The 20,814-nt window shown below is 45.2% G+C and overlaps 2 protein-coding genes across 2 annotated transcripts in view; both read right to left on the bottom strand.

Moving 5' to 3' along the window:
* Positions 1–7,172, bottom strand: part of dcxr (dicarbonyl/L-xylulose reductase) — a 13,165-nt gene extending 5,993 nt beyond the window's left edge. Inside the window, 7 exon segments of the mRNA XM_084338403.1 lie at positions 1,017–1,081; positions 1,861–1,960; positions 2,098–2,140; positions 4,294–4,448; positions 5,002–5,099; positions 6,727–6,817; positions 7,115–7,172. Of these exon segments, the coding sequence (XP_084194529.1) occupies positions 1,017–1,081; positions 1,861–1,960; positions 2,098–2,140; positions 4,294–4,448; positions 5,002–5,099; positions 6,727–6,778 (513 nt within the window). The 5' untranslated portion in view covers positions 6,779–6,817; positions 7,115–7,172.
* A 2,853-nt stretch (positions 7,173–10,025) lies between these two features.
* rfng (RFNG O-fucosylpeptide 3-beta-N-acetylglucosaminyltransferase) overlaps positions 10,026–20,814 on the bottom strand; it is a 34,026-nt gene continuing 23,237 nt past the window's right edge. The window contains exons 6-9 of the mRNA XM_084338397.1: positions 20,612–20,697; positions 16,030–16,195; positions 13,352–13,437; positions 10,026–13,050 (exon numbers count right to left, since the gene is read on the bottom strand). Coding sequence (XP_084194523.1) covers positions 12,981–13,050; positions 13,352–13,437; positions 16,030–16,195; positions 20,612–20,697 — 408 coding nt within the window. The 3' untranslated portion in view covers positions 10,026–12,980. The remainder of the gene's footprint in view (positions 13,051–13,351; positions 13,438–16,029; positions 16,196–20,611; positions 20,698–20,814) is intronic.

Here is a 20,814-nt window from a genome sequence, read left to right as displayed (position 1 = left end):
TTGGATTCATAATTGTGGTGGCAGTCTGACGCACTTGGGTCTTGAACTTGAGTGACTGTTGTATCGACGTCCTTTCAGTCATACGTTGGTATCTTTCTTGTAACCTAGTTATGGAAACAGAAATGTATTAATCGCTGTCTCTAAGGGACGATTCCTTGAGCGTTCCTTGTTCAGTCTCTTAAGGGACGATTCCTTGAGTGTTCTTTGAGTGTCATTCTATGCCTCTCCTCTTCACACTTAAAAGTTGTGTCTATGGCATTATTGATCATCAATAACAAGATGAAGGGCAATTCAGCCTAGGAGTGTTTAGGGGCTCTCGTAATTGAATAGTGACGGCCAGGGAAATGGATACAGAGGTATTGTCGGGGAGAATGAGTGTCTGCTCCGATGGCTTGAGACATGTCTTAACACGCTTCCGCATTATGAACATCATAATGTCTTCTGTTATAAACGTTATCACTGTTATATAATGTATATAAATGTTGATTAGAGTTAATGGCATCTGACTTTAAATCACAAAGGAATATTGACAAGTTCCTGGTCACTCTAGTTTATGCTGCTGCTAATGCTACTACTACTGCTGCTGCTACTACTACTACTGCGTGGGTCTTTTAGAAATAGGTTAGCTAGTAGTATTTATTTAGAGTATAACCTTGTATGTTAGATATCTATTTTCCTATAATAAAATCTTTCTTATTGTTTCTTAAAGCATTCTCCCGTGTCTGTTTGTGGTCTTGGGGAAATTCATTGTGGTAGGTCAGCTGAGCCCTTTGGGAAGTGTATCCGTGCGTTTGCACACGTTAACCTTAGACCTGGATACTTCCCATGGGGTTCTGGTGACACTACTACTACCACTACTGCTGCTGCTACTACTACTACTACTTCTACTACTACTACTGCTACTACTAATAATAATAATAATAATAATAATAATAATAATAATAATAATAATAATAATAATAATAATAATAATAATAATAATAATAATAATAATAATAAAAAAAAGAATGTAGTGCCTGATAGGGCCCCAGTTCCAAAGCCATCACTTTAGTCATCATGTCCAGGGCTCCTTTGGTGGCACCTGAAGAGAGAGAGAGAGAGAGAGAGAGAGAGAGAGAGAGAGAGAGAGAGAGAGAGAGAGAGAGAGAGAGAGAGAGAGAGAGAGAGAGAGAGAGAGAGAGAGAGAGAGAGAGAAAGAGAGAGAGAGAATAGGGTTGAATGAAAAAGGCGCTATGAAAGAAAATTGAACGAGAGAATGTGAAAGAGACATCGAAGTCAGTTATCTCTCCCAAGCAGTACGTGAGGTCGGGGCAGACTGCTGTTAACTCACAGTAGACTGTGTGGTCTCTAAGGGCAGACTGCTGTTAACTCACTCAGTAGACTGTGTGGTCTCTAAGGGGCAGACTGCTGTTAACTCACTCAGTAGACTGTGTGGTCTCTAAGGGCAGACTGCTGTTAACTCACTCAGTAGACTGTGTGGTCTCTAAGGGCAGACTGCTGTTAACTCACAGTAGACTGTGGGTCTCTAAGGGCAGACTTCTGTTAACTCACTCAGTAGACTGTGCGTCTCTAAGAGCAGACCGCTGTTAACTCACTCAGTAGACTGTGTGGTCTCTAAGGGCAGACTGCTGTTAACTCTCAGTAGACTGTGTGGTCTCTAAGAGCAGACCGCTGTTAACTCACTCAGTAGACTGTGTGGTCTCTAAGGGCAGACTGCTGTTAACTCACTCAGTAGACTGTGTGGTCTCTAAGGGCAGACTTCTGTTAACTCACTCAGTAGACTGTGTGGTCTCTAAGGGCAGACTGCTGTTAACTCACAGTAGACTGTGTGGTCTCTAAGGCAGACTGCTGTTAACTCACAGTAGACTGTGTGGTCTCTAAGGGCAGACTGAGCGGCCTGGCTGGAGACGTTGACTATGGAGCCCCGCGTTCCTCTGGCCTTCATACCCCGAGCCACCATCTATACACAAGGAGACAGAGAAGGGGGGGGGGGGTCGGAGAAGAAAGAAAGGCTGACCTGTTGGATCCAAAATAGCTGGGGGGGGGGGGGGGCAAACCAAACCAAAATACTTCACAATGAATCGCCACGTTAGTTACCTGGGATACATGGAGCGCGGCTTTCACGTTGACGTTGAACAACCTGGGAGAAGGAGAGATCTTATGAGTCGGCCTATTATACTGTATACTATATATTATACGGCTGCCAGACATTGATCTAGGACTTGATATAATTGATATAGGAACCCAAGGAGGACAATACACTACCTGAAGCATACTGCAACTTATGTGACACTGTGAATACTGGAATATATATTTCATTTAGTTAGATTTAAATTATATTGACCAAACTGTTTAAACTGCTTCCCACCCATGCTCAGTATATTTTTACTGTATTTATTTCTGTATATTTTATTTCATTTCATTTTATTCTATTTTACTCTACTCGTATCCTAGGCAACTTGATTTGATTTGTGTTATTATTCTAATTTGTGACCTGTCCTGTCTAAATGTTTAAATGTTGAGCGATTTGCAGTGTCAAATTTCCCACAGGATAATAAAAGTATTTCTATTCTATTCTATTCTATTCTATATTCTATACTGCAGCACTCACATCACAGTGAGGCAGGAGCTTGAACCCCCCAAGACCTCAGTCAAGTTCAAGTTTCAAGTTTCTTTATTAGTTGTCATACAAAAATACAGAATACTTTTATATGAAATACTTCTTTCTGTTTTGCTCCTGAGAGTGTGCTAGATACAAATTGATAAGTATAAAATAACTATACAATAACTATAAAATAGAAAGTCAAGTACGTAAACAAGTGTAAACAAAAGTTTTCAATATACATACAATATACAATGCAGAGTAGAGGAAAAAGTAACTGAGTTACAATACAATATACAGTACAATGCAGAAATGGGATGAGGTACAACTTTTTAGGGTAAGGTGCAATGAGGTATGAGTTGTAGTGCAAATCTCTTTACCAATCAATATAAAGTGTGTTAAAGTGTCTAAAGTGGGTAAAGTGGGTGCTGCAGTGAGTTGTTTGTTTAAAGTGAGTGTGTGCGTGTGTGTGGATGTGTGTGCTGTGAGTGTAGTTGATGGTTTGTTACATAGTTTTATTGTCATTGTTGAGCATCCTGATGGCCTGGGGGATAGAAGCTCCCCAGACAGTGACTCTGCCGCTGCGCTAACAACAGGCACATCATCACCCGCCAGGCTCGCCTTGCTTAGTACCATAGCTGGTGAGTCATTCTAGCTGGGGTTCCATCTACTTGGGAGACACTGTAGTGAAGAAAATATGAATACGGGCGGCAAAGGGAACCGCTCCCGCCTACCTCCGGTCAATGGTCTCTAAACTACACACCCTCAAGACCCCTACGCTCTGCATCTTCTGGCCGCCTCAGACCCACTCCTCCTATCCGAGCTCCGGGAGGGTCATCAAGGAGAAGTCGCCTATTCTCAGTCATTGCCCCACAATGGTGGAATGAACTGCCCACCCCAGTTAGGACAGCCGAAACCCGTCCAATCTTTCGCCGTCGGCTAAAGACGCACTTCTTCAACCATTATCTTAAATACATTTTTTTTTTTTTTTATCAAACCCTGACTAACCTTACTGTCATACACTTGTCCTAATAAACTAACCTACACTGTAGCACTCAACACTTTGATGAACATTGTTACTCAGCTGATAGAGTTGTACCCGTCCTGATGACGTGATGATGTCGTACAGAACTTGTAAGTCGCTAGGCGGCTGAGTGGGCAAGGCGCTCGCCACTAACGCAGGAGGCGCTGGGTTCGAGCCCAGCTCTCTGCGGTGCTACCGGCTTGGGCCGGCCGTCATACTAACACAATTGGCAGTGTTAGAGGGTGGGAGAGAGGGAAAAGCTGGTGGGTGGGGATTGGACGTTGTGGACAGCGACTCCTACAGGTCGGTTGGGTGACGCCTGTTCAGCAGAGTCAGGAAGTAGCGGGGGCAGCGTGAGCCTCCCACGCGTTACTCCTCGCCACTGAGAGTTCGAGCTGCTGCGGTGAAAATATGCGACAGGCTGCCTCCTCGTGTACCGGAGGGGACACGTGATGCAAGGCTTCTATCCTCACTACAGCCGACCAGTGGGAGGCATTATAGTCTAGCAACGTTCGAGACAGGGGAGGGGAGAATTGGAAATACGAAATTGGGATGGGAGAAAAAGTGGATATAAAAAAAAAGAAGATAAAAGCGTCAGCTAAATGACTAAATGTAAATGAATACGGTTGCCTAATAAATCGTCCTAACACCCCCCCCCCCCCTTTACTTGTCGAACTGGTCGGGGGTGACGTCCAGAAAGGGCTGCAGCGAGGCGCACGCGGCGTTGTTCACCAGCAGGTCCACGCCGGTGGCGCTCCGCAGGGCCGCGTCCGTGGCCTCCCAGTCGGCCAGGTCCACGCACACCGGGGTGATGGACGGGCACTGCAGGGGGGGGGGGGGGGGGGACAACAACCAGACACCGGGACGAATCACCCAGGGGAACCACCGCTCTCATCTCCCCTGTCTCGTGACAGAGAGAGAGAGAGGGAGAGAGAGGGGGGGGGGAGAGGGAGAGGGGAGAGAGAGAGAGGGGGGGGGGAGGGGGGGAGAGAGGGAGAGGGGAGAGAGAGAGAGGGGGGGAGAGAGAGGGGGGGAGAGAGAGAGAGAGAGGGGAGAGAGAGAGAGGCAGAGAGAGGGGGGGGGAGAAGAGAGAGAGAGAGAGAGAGAGAGAGAGAGAGAGAGAGGGGGAGAGAGAGAGAGGGAGAGAGAGAGAGGGGGAAGAAACAATAGTGGGGGAGAGAGATGAAAAGAGCAGCGGGGACAAACCAGAGTGAGTGAGTGAGTCGTGCCTCTGGTGATAATGAGCGGAGAGATGGAGAGGAGGCAGGAACAAAGGAACAAGGACACGGAGAGAGAGTGGGTAGAGGGGGCACAGGGGTCATCATGAGGAGGAGAGGGGGCCCCCCCCGTTAGAGGAGATGAGAGGGGGGTGTACCTCCTGCACCAGACTGTCCAGGTCAGCCTGCGTGCGCGTGACGGCCATCACCTCTGCCCCGCAGCGAGCCAGGGCGAGCGCGGTGGCCCTGCCGATCCCTGAGAGAGAGAGACAAAAAAATATCCATAAACACAAAAGGCCATTATGCACTTGAGTTCCCAGTGCGACACTGGGCGGCTGTGACACACACACACACATTCCAATCATGTTTCAGGCTCTACGACATTATATGATTATAGGCTCTCTCGTTGTTTTTCTTTTTCTGAGTGCCTTGGAATAACTAGTTGGACGGTCACCGAATTGTTATTGTCTTCACTCGTTCATCCTCACCGTTGAGAAACAAGTTGCAGTCAGACCATGGTGCATATCGTGTATATGTCACAAATGTAACAGTACTATATACATACCTGTATGTCATGTATGTCCCTATACCATAAATGTCATGATGTCATGTATGTTGTGTATGTCATAAATGTAACAGTACTATATACCTGTATGTCATGTATGTCCCTATACCATAAATGTCATGATGTCATTGGCCTGGTCTACAAGATACACTACACGACCAAGGTACCCATGTACATGTCAAAATACTTCCCAAAGGTCAGTGAATACCACGATCACAACACCAGAGGGAGCTCCACAAATCATGTTAAACACAGATTCGGCTCAAACAAGGGACTAAACACGTTTCGCAATTATGCCACAACAATGTGGAACGCCCTACCCACAGCTGTAAAGGAATGTGAATCACTACCCACCTTCAAAAACACTCTCAAAGAACACCTACGGGAGACTGCAATTCAAAACTGGCCCCTACAAATGTCCTAACCCAGTTGTACAATAAAGACCAAGCATGGCTTTGTCAGTATTCCAATGTACCCAACCCCCCCCACCTCCAATGTACAGCCCCACCCAACCCCACCCCACCTACCCAACCTCCTCCAATGTACAGTTTCTATGTCAAATGTATGTCAGTATTCCAATGTACAGTGTCCCCCCCCCCTACCCAACCCCCCCCCCCCCCCCCCCACCTCCAATGTACAGCCCCACCCCACCTACCCAACCTCCCCCAATGCACAGTTTCTATGTCAAATGTATATACACTCTTTTTCTGGATTTTTTTAGTATCACAAACAGTACTGTATTTGAAAATCTGGTATGTCATAAATGTATAGATGTAGCAGTACTGTCTATCTGTATGTCATGTGTGTCATATGATGAATTGAAAATGGGGGACCCTGATGGAAACAAGACGAAAGTCTTTCTCAGGTCTGCATCCTCTTAACAATTGTATGTATTGAGCTGTACTGTACTGTACTGTACCCATTCTGCAATCTGTTAATAAACTTTTCAATCAATCAATCAATCATGTATGTTGTGTATGTCACAAATGTAACAGTACTATATATATACCTGTATGTCATGTATGTCCCTATGTCATAAATGTCATGATGTCATATGTTGTGTATGTCATAAATGTCTATATAAATTGAAAATGTGGGACCCTGATGTAAACAAGACGAAAGTCTTTCTCTGGTCTGCATCCCCTTAACAATTGTGTGTATTGAGCCGTACTGTATTGTACCCATTCTGCAATCTGTTAAATAAAGTTTTCATTCATTCATTCATGCCATTGTGCTTTTGTAAACCCACCTGATGGTGTCACTGTAAGCCTTGGAAAAAAATAATAATGTTGTGTTTTTGTTACCTTTTTTATTATACCTTTTCCTGCTCCCGTGACCAGGGCCCGTTTCCCTGCAAATGAAATCTCCATGGTGGTTCTTCTTTACGTCCTTTCACGGGATATTATTTACTGTGAATTCACGGGTAATTGTAGTGTTATTAGGTTATTAGGTGAGGAGGAGGGCAGGAGAACAGATCGCTTCACTATCATGTAATACCTCGAGGCTCTATCCTCTATCCGCATGACTGTTAAATCGCAGCAAAACGAGCAACTAATATGACGCCCAGTTATTAAAACTCGTGTTTCCCTGTTTTATCTCTCAAATTATAATCTGCGGCAGATTGCAACAAGCATCGAAATAAATAATCGGATCATGAATGACGGTTAAAAATAGGATTATTACTAGGCTAGTTTAAAATTGCTTACCCGCTTTTCACCAGCTGTGCTGCAGACTCTATAGTGCGGACTGGAGTTCCGTTGTCCGCGCCGCCTGCAGGGGACAAAGTTGCACAAAAAAGTTAATGGACAAAAAAGTGATCGCTGCATGCCTTGCACTGTTTGATTGATTGATTGAAAACTTTATTAACAGATTGCAGAATGGGTACAATACAGTACGGCTCAATACACACAATTGTTAAGGGGATGCAGACCAGAGAAAGACTTTGGTCTTGTTTACATCAGGGTCCCCCATTTTCAATTCATCATTGATTGATTGATTGATTGATTGATTGATTGATTGATTGATTGATTGATTGAAAAGTTTATTAACAGAATGGGTACAGTACAGTACAGCTCAATACATACAATTGTTAAGGGGATGCAGACCAGAGAAAGACTTTCGTCTTGTTTGCATCAGGGTCCCCCATAACATGTATACATACAGATAGACAGTAGGACTGCTACATCTATACATTTATGACATACCAGATTTACAAATACAGTATAGCCTACTGTTTGTGATACAAAAAGAGTCCAGAAAAGAGAGTATATACATTTGACGTAGAAACTGTACATTGGAGGAGGTGGGGGGGTGGGGTTGGGTAGGTGGGGTGTGGGGGACTACATTGGAGGTGGTTCGGTAGGTGGGGGGGGGGGGGGCTGGGTAGGTGGTGTGGGGGGGACTGTACATTGGAGGTGGTTGGGTAGGTGGGGTGTGGGGGGGGGGGCTGTACATTGGAGGTGGTTGGGTAGGTGGGGTGTGGGGGGGGGGCTGTACATTGGAGGTGGTTGGGTAGGTGGGGTGTGGGGGGGGGGCTGTACATTGGAGGTGGTTGGGTAGGTGGGGTGTGGGGGGGGGGGCTGTACATTGGAGGTGGTTGGGTAGGTGGGGTTGGGTAGGTGGGGTGGGACTGTACATTGGAGGTGGTTGGGTAGGTGGGGGGGGAACTGTACAACTGTCACATGAGTAGACTAAATTACCCCTGGGAGGATGTGATGATTAACATGTTGACAACGCAGACTATTATTAAAGTTTTCACTATTATCATGTTCACCCCCATGAAACAATGCTGATTTATTTTGCACACAATCTCATATCCCAAAACAGTAAACAGCCTCGCCCGCTAATTAGTCATCATAGTTAGTATGATATGAGTTCACGAGTTTCAATGTGTCATCATCATGTGCAGATGTCAGCTGTGTGTTGTCGTGTGTTTATTACAACTCAATTAAAGTATGTAGATGAAACCAAACAACACAGCCTGAAGAAGAGGCTATATGGTTGGATAACGTTACCAAAATAAAAGTTTGTGCATTTATGGGGGCATTTTCTTTTTTTAATTCCCAGTCAAACTAAGCATTACAACAACCAAAATATCAAGTTAACTAATAAATACCATAGTAATAACGCAATCTTGGAAAAGCACGAGCCTGCGACGGGGATAAAATAAGAGTTAAGATGTATTATTCCTTGGCAAGAAACACAACGATTTTTATTGGCCTACTAAATGTTAAGCAGTGAGCCGTGAGATCCCCTCTTGTCCTGCCCCCGTGCTGAACCTCGCTCCATCATCCATGTCCTGCACCCAGGAGACAATAATACAGACCCCCCCTGGTTGTCCCTTAGCGAGACACCCACCCACCGCCCTCCAAGCCCCTCGTTACATGAAATCACTTGTGCATTCTGGTCTATTACCTCAGTGAGTTATTTATCAGCCAGTACTAATGGGGTTTAAATTGATTACAGACGTGTGTCATGAAGGATGTATAGTATGAGACAGGTGGCCACAAATCCGAGGGCCATTTTGTTCCTATAACAGATGATGTAATTTACTATGCTCTCATTCAATAAACAAGGGAAGGCATTGGTTACATTATGATGGCTTTTTAAAGGGCCACACAGAGCTGATGGATGGTGAAAGCCCCAACCTCTGATGGTTGGTGAGGAACATCCACATAACGGCCAAAGAACAATACCTCATATCTGCATAAAATAAAGTTGGGGGAAACCTCATATAGTCATAGTAATATAGTCCAAAACTTGTTTATTGTATTGGGTATCATTAGCATTTTTCATATTTTTGTTCTTCAGCCATCGATATATTCTTGTAGAGTTTGATCTGTAAATAGAAAATACGCTTTTTGGACATTTCTTAACCCATTGTAAATTCATATTTTTTTTTACTTCAACACTCTGTTTAAAAACATTAACAATGTAAACAAACCTTTTTTTAAAGGCACAAAATACAGCAAACACAATTATAATAATATTTGTGAATGAGAATGACATGGCTTTTTAAGTGTATGATCATACTGGTGTGACTAGAATTATGAGAACTAGAACACGCCAACATTATGGGAAATGCGCTCACCATCTTCTCCAGACTCCGACAATAAGATAGATACCAAGTTCCTCTCTGTGTGTTCAGTAGAAAGCTATCCGGTTGCTAGCATAGCTTAGCACAAATTAATGGAAGCGGATACGGACCATTTGCCTAGCTTAAAACTCCGGGAGAGATGTAAGCGCATTTCCCATAATGTTGGCGTGTTCCTTTAACCCTTTCACTGCCACACGACAGAAGGTTAACCCTTTACTATCACACAACCGACGGTTAACCGGCTGTTGTGTGGCAGTGAAAGGGTTAACCTTCTTGTGAATTGTCACAGTGAAAGGGTTAACTGTTTGGTAGTGCGGCAGTGAAAGGGTTAACAATCGAATGATGATGTCACAATGGCGACATTGAAGAGGCTTTAGTTCTAGAATAAAAAAAAATAAAAAATACATTTGAAAAAGACAAAACAACTCACACTTCAAAAGTAGACCGTGTTCTAAAGTTCTACATAATACAGTATATGCTCAAGATTGAGTGAGACAACAAACGGCGACATTCAATCTCCTAAGATCTTTCTCGGTGCAGAAGAAGAAATGCTTTATTCTTATTAAAACAACCAAATAATACGTCACTGGTAAAAATGTATAGAAAACACAGGAGAAAAATAATCACAACTTGGCAGTAGAGAATTTGGACCTCACTCAAACCCCGCCCCCTCTTTTCGTGACTCTCCAAATCGAGCGATAGTTGCGATTGGAGGATGGGGGAAAAGAGGGCGGGGTTAGAGATAGGTCACTGACCCCCAGCTCAATTTAATCCACTGTCCTGCAGTGGACACACAGATAAGATCTGATAAGATACAGGCTCTGGATTTGGATTCTAGTGCTCTGTGCAAAACAAAAGAGTGTGTACAACAACAACAACAACAACAACAACAGGAGGAGGAGGAACACACACAAAACACTGAACTTCGATCGTATATGTACACAACAACACTGTTAACGTGTAATACACAGACAATAATAACAAAGATATTAACAAATGAATAGTGCAAAACCCTACAGGTTTGGGGTGTCACGTAATGATAAAAAAAAAATAAAAAAAAGCAATGGAATTTAGGGAAGCTGTCGGGAACAGTTATGGGAGGGGAGGGGATGAAACTCGCCGCGCGCGTACAACACAACACACGTACCACACTCTGGTTAAAGGGGCACTTCGCCAAAAAACAATGGCGATATATACTTTGCACATAATCTCACGCACATGCAAAAACTCTGGACAGTTTTGCTCACATTCATTGAGTTTGAACATGGCCACCATGCAGTGATGTCATCGGGGACAATGAATCCTTGTGTTGTTGTTAATTACAGCTCAATGAAATGATAAGGTAGCAGTCCCTATAAGACAAGGTATTGCTATTTTTTCATCTACATCATTTCATGGTGCTGTAATTAACCCAACTCAAGGATCCAGTGTCCCCGATGACATCATATTCAAAACAGATTTACTCTCAATAACTGTCAAACTAAATTAATGTGTGCAAAACTGTTCTAGAGTTTTTGGATGTGCGTGAGATTATTATTATTATTATTAAAATGTAATTCGTTTTGCCGTCAGCGGTACCTCCGGCTTGGTCAGTCGTCCCTATACTAACACAATTGGCAGTGTTAGCGGGTGGGAAGCCGGTGGGGTATGAGTCCTGGTCGTTGTAAAGTTAACAGCGACTCCGTCTCCTACTGGTCGGTCGGGGCGCCTGTTCAGCAGGGAGGGGATCTGGGGCAAATAGCGTGAACCTCCTCCGCGCGCGTTACGTTCACGGTTCCCCCAGTGAGAGTCCTCGCTGTCGGGTGAAAAGAAGCGGCTGGCTGACTCCACATGTATCGGAGGAGGCGTGTGGTAGTTCTACACCCTCCCCAGGCCGACAGTGGGGCAATGCACGCAACGACCAGCAAGGGAATTGGCATAACGACTAAATTGGGATGGGTGAAAAATACAGAAAGCCCAATAAAATAAATATAATAAAGAAAAATGTAATTCGTTTTTTTTTTGGTGAAGTTCCCCTTTAAGGAATTTAACACAGGAGAACAGATGGCGCCGGCTTATACTTCTTCTCCCTCAAAACACTTTGCAAATACATTTTCTCTCACTGAAAACACAAAACAGACAGACATACAGACGCACACAAATCTCATCGCTGGACAGCTCTCGTATCGAACATCAATCCAAGTCAATGTTTGAGATATCAACACAAATAAATAATTTACTTTCACGTTTTTTTCTTTTTTTTTTTTGCTCTGCCACTTTAAAAAAAAGTACCTCAACTTTCCTACGTATCCGGATTACAATGGTTCAAGTGTTCACTTTGGGACCGAGCGACGACACCACAGTCATAAGATTAGAAACCGGAATAGTGAGGCTTCATCGACACCTTTTGTCGGTCCAAGTCCAAAGGAATCACCCTCAGAATATATATATATATTTATTACATGGCGTTTTCACATTCACCGAAATGCTTGCTTGTGATTGGTCAATAGCCCCCGACAGCGGTGAATTATTTTTCGATAACCACCGGTGATTATTGTTTTTCGCAGCTGGAGTAATCAAGCCCCACTGCCACACACTGTTTCAGTGCAGCCAATCAGACACACCTGCCGGGCTGCCCGCAATAATAATAATCACTTTATTTGGGCTGACACTCAGAGCCACAGAACAACTGCGATTTGTCAAATGAATTAGGTATATTGTTAGTAAGTTAGCCATGTAATAAGCGGGATAATGTATAGCTATACTCGGTCATCGTCGCAAAATAATTGACCTTCACTGACGTTTAAAACACCTCGCAGAGGCGGCTCGGTATTTTAAACTCCGTGTCGGTCAATTATTTTGCGACAATGACCTCGTAGCTATACATTATCCCTTATATAATATATATACTATCACAGGCAGTGGTGATGCTGTAGGGGGAGGGGGAGGGGGGGGGGGAGCTGGGAAAGCAGGAAGGTTGAGGCTGTGTAGAATACTGCAAAGGGCTGACGAGGCTAGAGTGAGTTCCTGTCTGGGTCACACAACAAGGCACTCACACAGCATGTGCTACAACAAGTCACTTTGGTTAAACAGGCGGGTGTCGTCAAGGTGGCGGTGGTCTCGTCAAGGTGGAGCCAGTGGCGCAGTGGATTTAGGGCTTTAGTGGGTTCATGAGGGATATAGTGGGTGGTTTCAACTTGACGACAACAACGACGGAAAAAAAGACAAACCTTGCATCACGCGGACAAACGGACTCCCACTGATCTTCTGTCTCTGCCGTCACTGAAGCAGAGGGACAAGTCTCGACCGATTCGGGACTTCAGGATAAAAATCTTTTTTTTAAAGAAAGTGTGTTATTCCGCTAAACCGTATCGTGACTGTTTATCTTGGCCATGTTTTGATATTATGAGCAAACGCGGCAACACAGAGCCGACGAGAGGAGTGAGCTGGTAGCTGACGTCTCTACAGGCATAGTGGGAGTTTTGTTGTAGTGGATTTCAGTGGTGAAGATTCTTCCTAAGACACCAGTCGGTGTCTGGATAGAGAAGACAGTGGACAGTCTTGAACCTGGAAGATGGAGGGAGGGGGAGGGAGAGGGAGAGGGAGAGGGAGAGGGAGAGGGAGAGGGAGAGGGAGAGGGAGAGAGAGAGAGAGAGAGAGAGCGAGAGAGAGCGAGCGAGAGCGAGAGCGAGAGAGAGAGAGAGAGAGAGAGAGAGAGAGAGAGAGAGAGAGAGAGAGAGACAGAGACAGGTGGTCAATATGAGATGAACCTTTTTCAAAGTTTGTGAACAGTTACAAACAAATAATGATTAAAAATGTATTCCTGTATTTAAAGTGAACGTGTGCGTTACTAATGTGTGTTGATTACCGCGAGGGGTCTTCGATCAGAGAGAAGCCTCCGCCAACGTTGACCACATTCCTTCTGTTCTCAAAACCTCCATAGCTCAGAGTCACCTGGTGGAAAACACACACACACACACACACACACACACACACACACACACACACACACACACGTTTGAACACTGTGGCAGGAAGTAACGCTGAGCAAAAGGAAAAAAACAGGTAATGCACCCATCCATACACACACACACACACACTAGGGTGGCGATGTATGAATAACCAGTATTACCGGTGAGTGACACTGAGGACATTTTACAAAATGACACTCACTATCTGTAGAGCGCTCACTTTGATCTTTAACGTTATGCAGCTACATTGATGCACTGTGTTTGTCCGTCTACGTCCGCTTTTAATACATTCAATGACTAGTATCCATTTGTTGGACAGACAGAGTTGACATTATGTTCTAATTTTAAAATAAACCAACGCGGACAGTAATACCTTCCGTCAATGTTTTTTTTATTTTTTTATTTATCTTTTCCCCCCTCCATTTTCCTCCGATTTTCTCCCATCCCAATGTTAGTCGTATGCCAATTCCCAGTCCCTTCCTGGTCGCTGCGCACTTACCCCCCACAGTCAGATCATCTGGGAGAGTGGAGGCTATCACGTGCTTCCTCCGACACACGTCCAGCCAATCACCGCTTCTTTTCACCTGGCAGCGCGGATCCTCCCTGAGAGGGCGTAGCGTGTGGAAGGATCACACTATCCCCCTCAGGTCCTATCCGCGCTTAGCAGGCGCCCCGACCGAACTGTAGGAGTCGCTGTTTACAACGACCAGGACCCACCCCGCCAGCTTCTCCCACCCTCTAATACAGCCAATTGTATTAGTGTGAACGGCCAGCCAAGCTGGTGACAACCCCGGAGCTGTGAGCTGGATTCGAACAGGCGAATCCAGCTCACAGCTTCGGGGTTGGTGACGAACGCAATCTCCGCTACGCCACCTAACCGCCTTCCGTCAATGTTTCTATCAGTTCATTGACGGATCAATGTAGCTGTTATTTAGCGCATTGTGCAAAAGTTGCAAACATACTTTTGCTGGTCTGGACGGGTCCGAAATAACGCCAAGTCCTCCGGCATCATTGTGTAACCCGTTGTGTATTTATTATTATTATTATTATTATTATTATTATTATTTATTATTAACCTGTTGTGTTGCCTCTAGATCCTTTGGACTTCTCTGCTTCACGTGAAGTTAAATCTACTCTAGAAGTGAAAGTGAAACTTAAGCTACTCTCTACTGCGACTCTGCTGCACAGACAATTTCAGTTTATAATGTTGTCTGACTAAGTATTGATAACACACATAGTATTTTACTAAATTGTTTTTTTATTTGATGAACATGGGCAGTGATACATGCGTGTGTGTGTGTGTGTGTGTGTGTGTGTGTGTGTGTGTGTGTGTGTGTGTGTGTGTGTGTATAAATGAATTAACCCAAATATGTAGTTTGACTGATAGATACACAAAATGGGTTTATTTATGTTGATTTAATTTAGTTGTGTTGATGTTTCCATTTTTGCAAAATGGGTATATTCTGTTTGGTTTTACACAATAAGTCTATCGGTGTGTTGTGTGTGTGTAGGGGCAGGTATATATACGAATTTTTCTTCTTCCTGTTCCTTTCGGCCATGGGATTTGGTGAATTATATTAATATGTACTGTTGGACTGTGGTAATTCCATGTACGAATAGATAAATGATGATGATGATATGTGAAAATGAACTAAATGGGATTTCAATTAAAAGTAACTTTTTATTAAAAAAAATAAAAAAAAAATAATAAATTAAAGGCGGCTGGGTGGCGCAGCGGACTAAGCGCTCGTCACCAACGCGAGAGACACTGGTATCGAATCCAGCTGTCAGCGTTGCCTCCGGCTTGGGGCCGGCCGCCATACTGGCTCAATTGGCAGAGTCAGCGGGGAGGGAAGCCGATGGGTGGGTGGTATTCTGGTCGTTGTAAACAGCGACTCCTACAGGTCGGTCAGGGCGCCTGCACAGTGAGCGAGGGAGGAAGATGGTGAAGGTAGTGTGACCTCCCACACGTTACACTTCACCAGTGAGAGTCCGCGGTGGCAGGTGAAAAGAGGCTGCCGGCTGTCTCCTATATCTCGGAGGAAGCATCTGATCAGGACTTCAGGGCTCCCTAGACCGACCAGTGGGGGGGCACATGCGAGCAACGACCAGGAAGCCTGAATGCCTTCTACAACATAACTGCATTTCCGCGTCTCTGATTGGCCAGGTCATTTCTGGTCATGTGACATGTACGCCCAATCGTGGGACCGCAAGTTTCTACACTGGTTAGGCTTAGGCGCTCGTTCGAAGTTGGTTAAGGTTAGAGTTTGTCTTAGAGCGTGGCGATAGAACGCCAGGTAGTTTGCAGGCTGTTAGACCCGGAAAATAGGCGCAGAACTTGCCGTCCCACGATTGGCGCACATAATGTCACATGACCTGGCCAATCAGAGCGCAAAACTTGCACGCGGAAATGCAGTTCCGTCGTCGAAGGCATACACGCGACCAGGAAGGGGAGGGGGGGAAATTGGCATAACGACTACAATTGGGATGGGAGAAAAACACAGAAAAAACAGGAGGGGAAAAAGTAGATACATTTTTATTTAATTTCTTTTTTTAAATCAACACACACACTGACCTGCTCCAGCACGGTGTCGGTGGGCAGCCTCTGCAGGTTCTCCAGGTGCGAGTGGAACAGGTGTGTGTGCGTCAGCATCACCTCCAGCAGCGCCTCGATGATGTAACCGATGGTGCAGTCGTCAGGGAGACGGATCTTCTCTGCCGTGCTGATAAAGTTCCCCAGGCTGGGGGGGGGGGGGGGGGCAAGACAGACAGACGATGCAACTATTAATCTCATCGTTCGTCTACTCAGCAGCACAATGATGACCTTCATCTCCATCCGAGGAGCTCCACCTCCATCATCAAGCTCTTCTCCCGCGCTCTCCCCAGACAGAGTATGGAATCTGTTAAATACTTTCAACGGATATACCGTCTACTGGGAATGCAGATTAGCGTGCGATTAGGGTTCTGGGAGGTACCGAGGTTTATATATTGCGGAGGCTTATTTATTAGTCACTGATTTGCAGAAGTAAACAACTCATTTGTCTGTCATGGGACCCGCTGGTCTACAATACCAGCAAAACTGTTAGAATTCTAACATGTATATCTGGTCTCACCATCACGGTCGTATAAAGGGCCCCTATTGTAAAAAATTCCTTTTGTTTTTACACACTGAGAAATTGTGAAATGTGTACACACAGTAGGGGGTCCCTACTCTTATCATATGTCCATTTATACAGTGGTTAGTTTTAACTAAGAACAATGACGGGTCGGGGCGATCAGGTGGCGTAGCGGAGATTGCGTTCGTCACCAACACCGGAGACGCTGGATTCGCCTGTTCGAATCCAGCTCACAGCTCCGGGGTTGTCACCAGCTTGGCTGGCCGTTCACACTAATACAATTGGCAGTATTAGAGGGTGGGAGAAGCTGGCGGGGTGGGTCCGGGTCGTTGTAAACAGCGACTCCTACAGTTCGGTCGGGGCGCCTGCTCAGCGCGGATAGGATCTAAGGGGGGTAGTGTGATCCTTCCACACGTTACACCCTCTCAGTGAGAGTCCGCGCTGCCAGGTGAAAAGAAGCGGTTGATTGGCTAGACGTGTGTTGGACGAAGCACGTGATAGCCTCCACTCTCCCAGACCGACTGTGGGGGGTAAGTGCGCAGCGACCAGGAAGGGGATTGGGAATTGGCATAACGACTAACATTGGGATCGGAGAAAATGTTCACACGGTGGCCATTTTGCTCTTATGTTCATGCTCAGGTTAGGCTTCCTTTGTGGGAATTAGTTCTGATATACACAGTATAACAGCATTGAAACTTAACATTTTTACTTTGTTCGATTCGATAAGATTGTATCCGGCTAGAATAATAATAAGAGGATGGGGTCAGTGTTATATAAATGTTCGATAATGGCTTCCCCCCGTTAGGGGTGTGAGGAAATATCACGAGAAAACGTGTGTGTACAAAATGGCGGCTCGCTTGTAAACCTTCTCTTTTCTACCTAAAGTTAAGCCTAAAATATTTTTCCGACACCATTTTTAATGGTAAGTTTAACGTTTAAAATATGATATTGCTGCATCTCGAGTCATATTTGATCTGCAACGCCTACTTTGACAGTTTGATCTGAATTTCGTTCGACGGTACATGCTCGTACACCATCGCTAGATGTACAGATAACTATTGTATTTGTGCGATAAAAGTGCCTCGCTTGTTACAGGCACAGAAACAGCCCGTTGAGAACAGGACTGAAACAGAGGGGTATAGAGGCTGCTAGAATGAGAACAGGACTGACACAGAGGGGTATAGAGGCTGCTAGAATGAGAACAGGACTGAAACAGAGGTATAGAGGCTGCTAGAATGAGAACAGGACTGAAACAGAGGGATATAGAGGCTGCTAGAATGAGAACAGGACTGAAACAGAGAGGTATAGAGGCTGCTAGAATGAGAACATGACTGAAACAGAGGTATAGAGGCTGCTAGAATGAGAACAGGGCTGAAACAGAGGGGTATAGAGGCTGCTAGAATGAGAACAGGACTGAAACAGAGGGGTATAGAGGCTGCTAGAATGAGAACAGGACTGAAACAGAGGGGTATAGAGGCTGCTAGAATGAGAACAGGACTGAAACAGAGAGGTATAGAGGCTGCTAGAATGAGAACAGGACTGAAACAGAGGTATAGAGGCTGCTAGAATGAGAACAGGACTGAAACAGAGGTATAAAGGCTGCTAGAATGAGAACAGGACTGAAACAGAGGGGTATAGAGGCTGCTAGAATGAGAACAGGACTGAAACAGAGGGGTATAGAGGCTGCTAGAATGAGAACAGGACTGAAACAGAGGTATAGAGGCTGCTAGAATGAGAACAGGACTGAAACAGAGAGGTATAGAGGCTGCTAGAATGAGAACAGGACTGAAACAGAGAGGTATAGAGGCTGCTAGAATGAGAACAGGGCTGAAACAGATGGGTATAGAGGCTGCTAGAATGAGAACAGGACTGAAACAGAGGGGTATAGAGGCTGCTAGAATGAGAACAGGACTGAAACAGAGGGGTATAGAGGCTGCTAGAATGAGAACAGGACTGAAACAGAGAGGTATAGAGGCTGCTAGAATGAGAACAGGACTGAAACAGAGGGGTATAGAGGCTGTTAGAATGAGAACAGGACTGAAACAGAGAGGTATAGAGGCTGCTACAATGAGAACATGACTGAAACAGAGGGGTATAGAGGCTGCTAGAATGAGAACAGGACTGAAACAGAGGTATAAAGGCTGCTAGAATGAGAACAGGACTGAAACAGAGGGGTATAGAGGCTGCTAGAATGAGAACAGGACTGAAACAGAGAGGTATAGAGGCTGCTAGAATGAGAACAGGACTGAAACAGAGGGGTATAGAGGCAGCTAGAATGAGAACAGGACTGAAACAGAGAGGTATAGAGGCTGCTAGAATGAGAACAGGACTGAAACAGAGAGGTATAGAGGCTGCTAGAATGAGAACAGGACTGAAACAGAGGGGTATAGAGGCAGCTAGAATGAGAACAGGACTGAAACAGAGGGGTATAGAGGCTGCTAGAATGAGAACAGGACTGAAACAGAGAGGTATAGAGGCTGCTAGAATGAGAACATGACTGAAACAGAGGGATATAGAGGCTGCTAGAATGAGAACAGGACTGAAACAGAAGGGTAGAGGCTGCTAGAATGAGAACAGGACTGAAACAGAGTGGTATAGAGGCTGCTAAAATGAGAACAGGACTGAAACAGAGAGGTATAGAGGCTGCTAGAATGAGAACAGGACTGAAGCAGAGGGGTATAGAGGCTGCTAGAATGAGAACAGGGCTGAAACAGAGGGGTATAGAGGCTGCTAGAATGAGAACATGACTGAAACAGAGGTATAGAGGCTGCTAGAATGAGAACAGGGCTGAAACAGAGTGGTATAGAGGCTGCTAGAATGAGAACAGGACTGAAACAGAGGGGTATAGAGGCTGCTAGAATGAGAACAGGACTGAAACAGAGGTATAGAGGCTGCTAGAATGAGAACAGGACTGAAACAGAGGTATAGAGGCTGCTAGAATGAGAACAGGACTGAAACAGAGGTATAGAGGCTGCTAGAATGAGAACAGGACTGAAACAGAGAGGTATAGAGGCTGCTAGAATGAGAACAGGACTGAAACAGAGGGGTATAGAGGCAGCTAGAATGAGAACAGGGCTGAAACAGAGGTATAGAGGCTGCTAGAATGAGAACAGGGCTGAAACAGAGGCATAGAGGCTGCTAGAATGAGAACAGGGCTGAAACAGAGGTATAGAGGCTGCTAGAATGAGAACAGGACTGAAACAGAGGTATAGAGGCTGCTAGAATGAGAACAAGACTGAAACAGAGAGGCATAGAGGCTGCTAGAATGAGAACAGGGCTGAAACAGTGGTATAGAGGCTGCTAGAATGAGGACAGGACTGAAACAGAGGGGTATAGAGGCTGCTAGAATGAGGACAGGACTGAAACAGAGGAGTAATAGAGGCTGCTAGAATGAGAACAGGACTGAAACAGAGAGGTATAGAGGCTGCTAGAATGAGAACAGGACTGAAACAGAGGTATAGAGGCTGCTAGAATGAGAACAGGACTGAAACAGAGGAGTAATAGAGGCTGCTAGAATGAGAACAGGACTGAAACAGAGGGATATAGAGGCTGCTAGAATGAGAACATGACTGAAACAGAGGGGTATAGAGGCTGCTAGAATGAGAACGGGACTGAAACAGAGGGGTATAGAGGCTGCTAGAATGAGAACAGGACTGAAACAGAGGGGTATAGAGGCTGCTAGAATGAGAACAGGACTGAAGCAGAGGTATAGAGGCTGCTAGAATGAGAACAGGACTGAAACAGAGGGGTATAGAGGCTGCTAGAATGAGAACAGGACTGAAGCAGAGGTATAGAGGCTGCTAGAATGAGAACAGGACTGAAGCAGAGGGGTATAGAGGCTGCTAGAATGAGAACAGGACTGAAGCAGAGGGGTATAGAGACTAATATAATGCATAATCTAAGCATCTAAGAGTGTCGAGTAAAGCAGAAAACTTCACAGACATGTTTAGGGGACCTCAAAGACCTAAATGAACTGGTTGACGGGGACTACAATATGAGACCTTTCGCTTCAGGAATGAGACCATGAGGTCCAACACTCACCTGGCCCACGGGCTCATCTTCAGCGCCAGACCTCTGCTGATGCAGAACCCGGCGCCCCCTGTGGCGAACCAGAACTTCACAGACACCTGGGAAGAAACAAGACGGTGGGCAAAATCAATGTGATTCATGTGTGATGACGTCACAGTTTCTTCTTAAAGCCCATGGGGGGAATTTCATGTGATTTCGGGCTATACATTTGATTT

Source organism: Notolepis coatsorum (assembly GCF_963971535.1).
Source record: "Notolepis coatsorum genome assembly, contig: SUPER_10_unloc_2, whole genome shotgun sequence".
Lineage (NCBI taxonomy): Eukaryota > Metazoa > Chordata > Actinopteri > Aulopiformes > Paralepididae > Notolepis > Notolepis coatsorum.
Note: the sequence above shows the minus strand (reverse complement) of the source record. Positions and strands in the feature narration are given on the sequence as shown.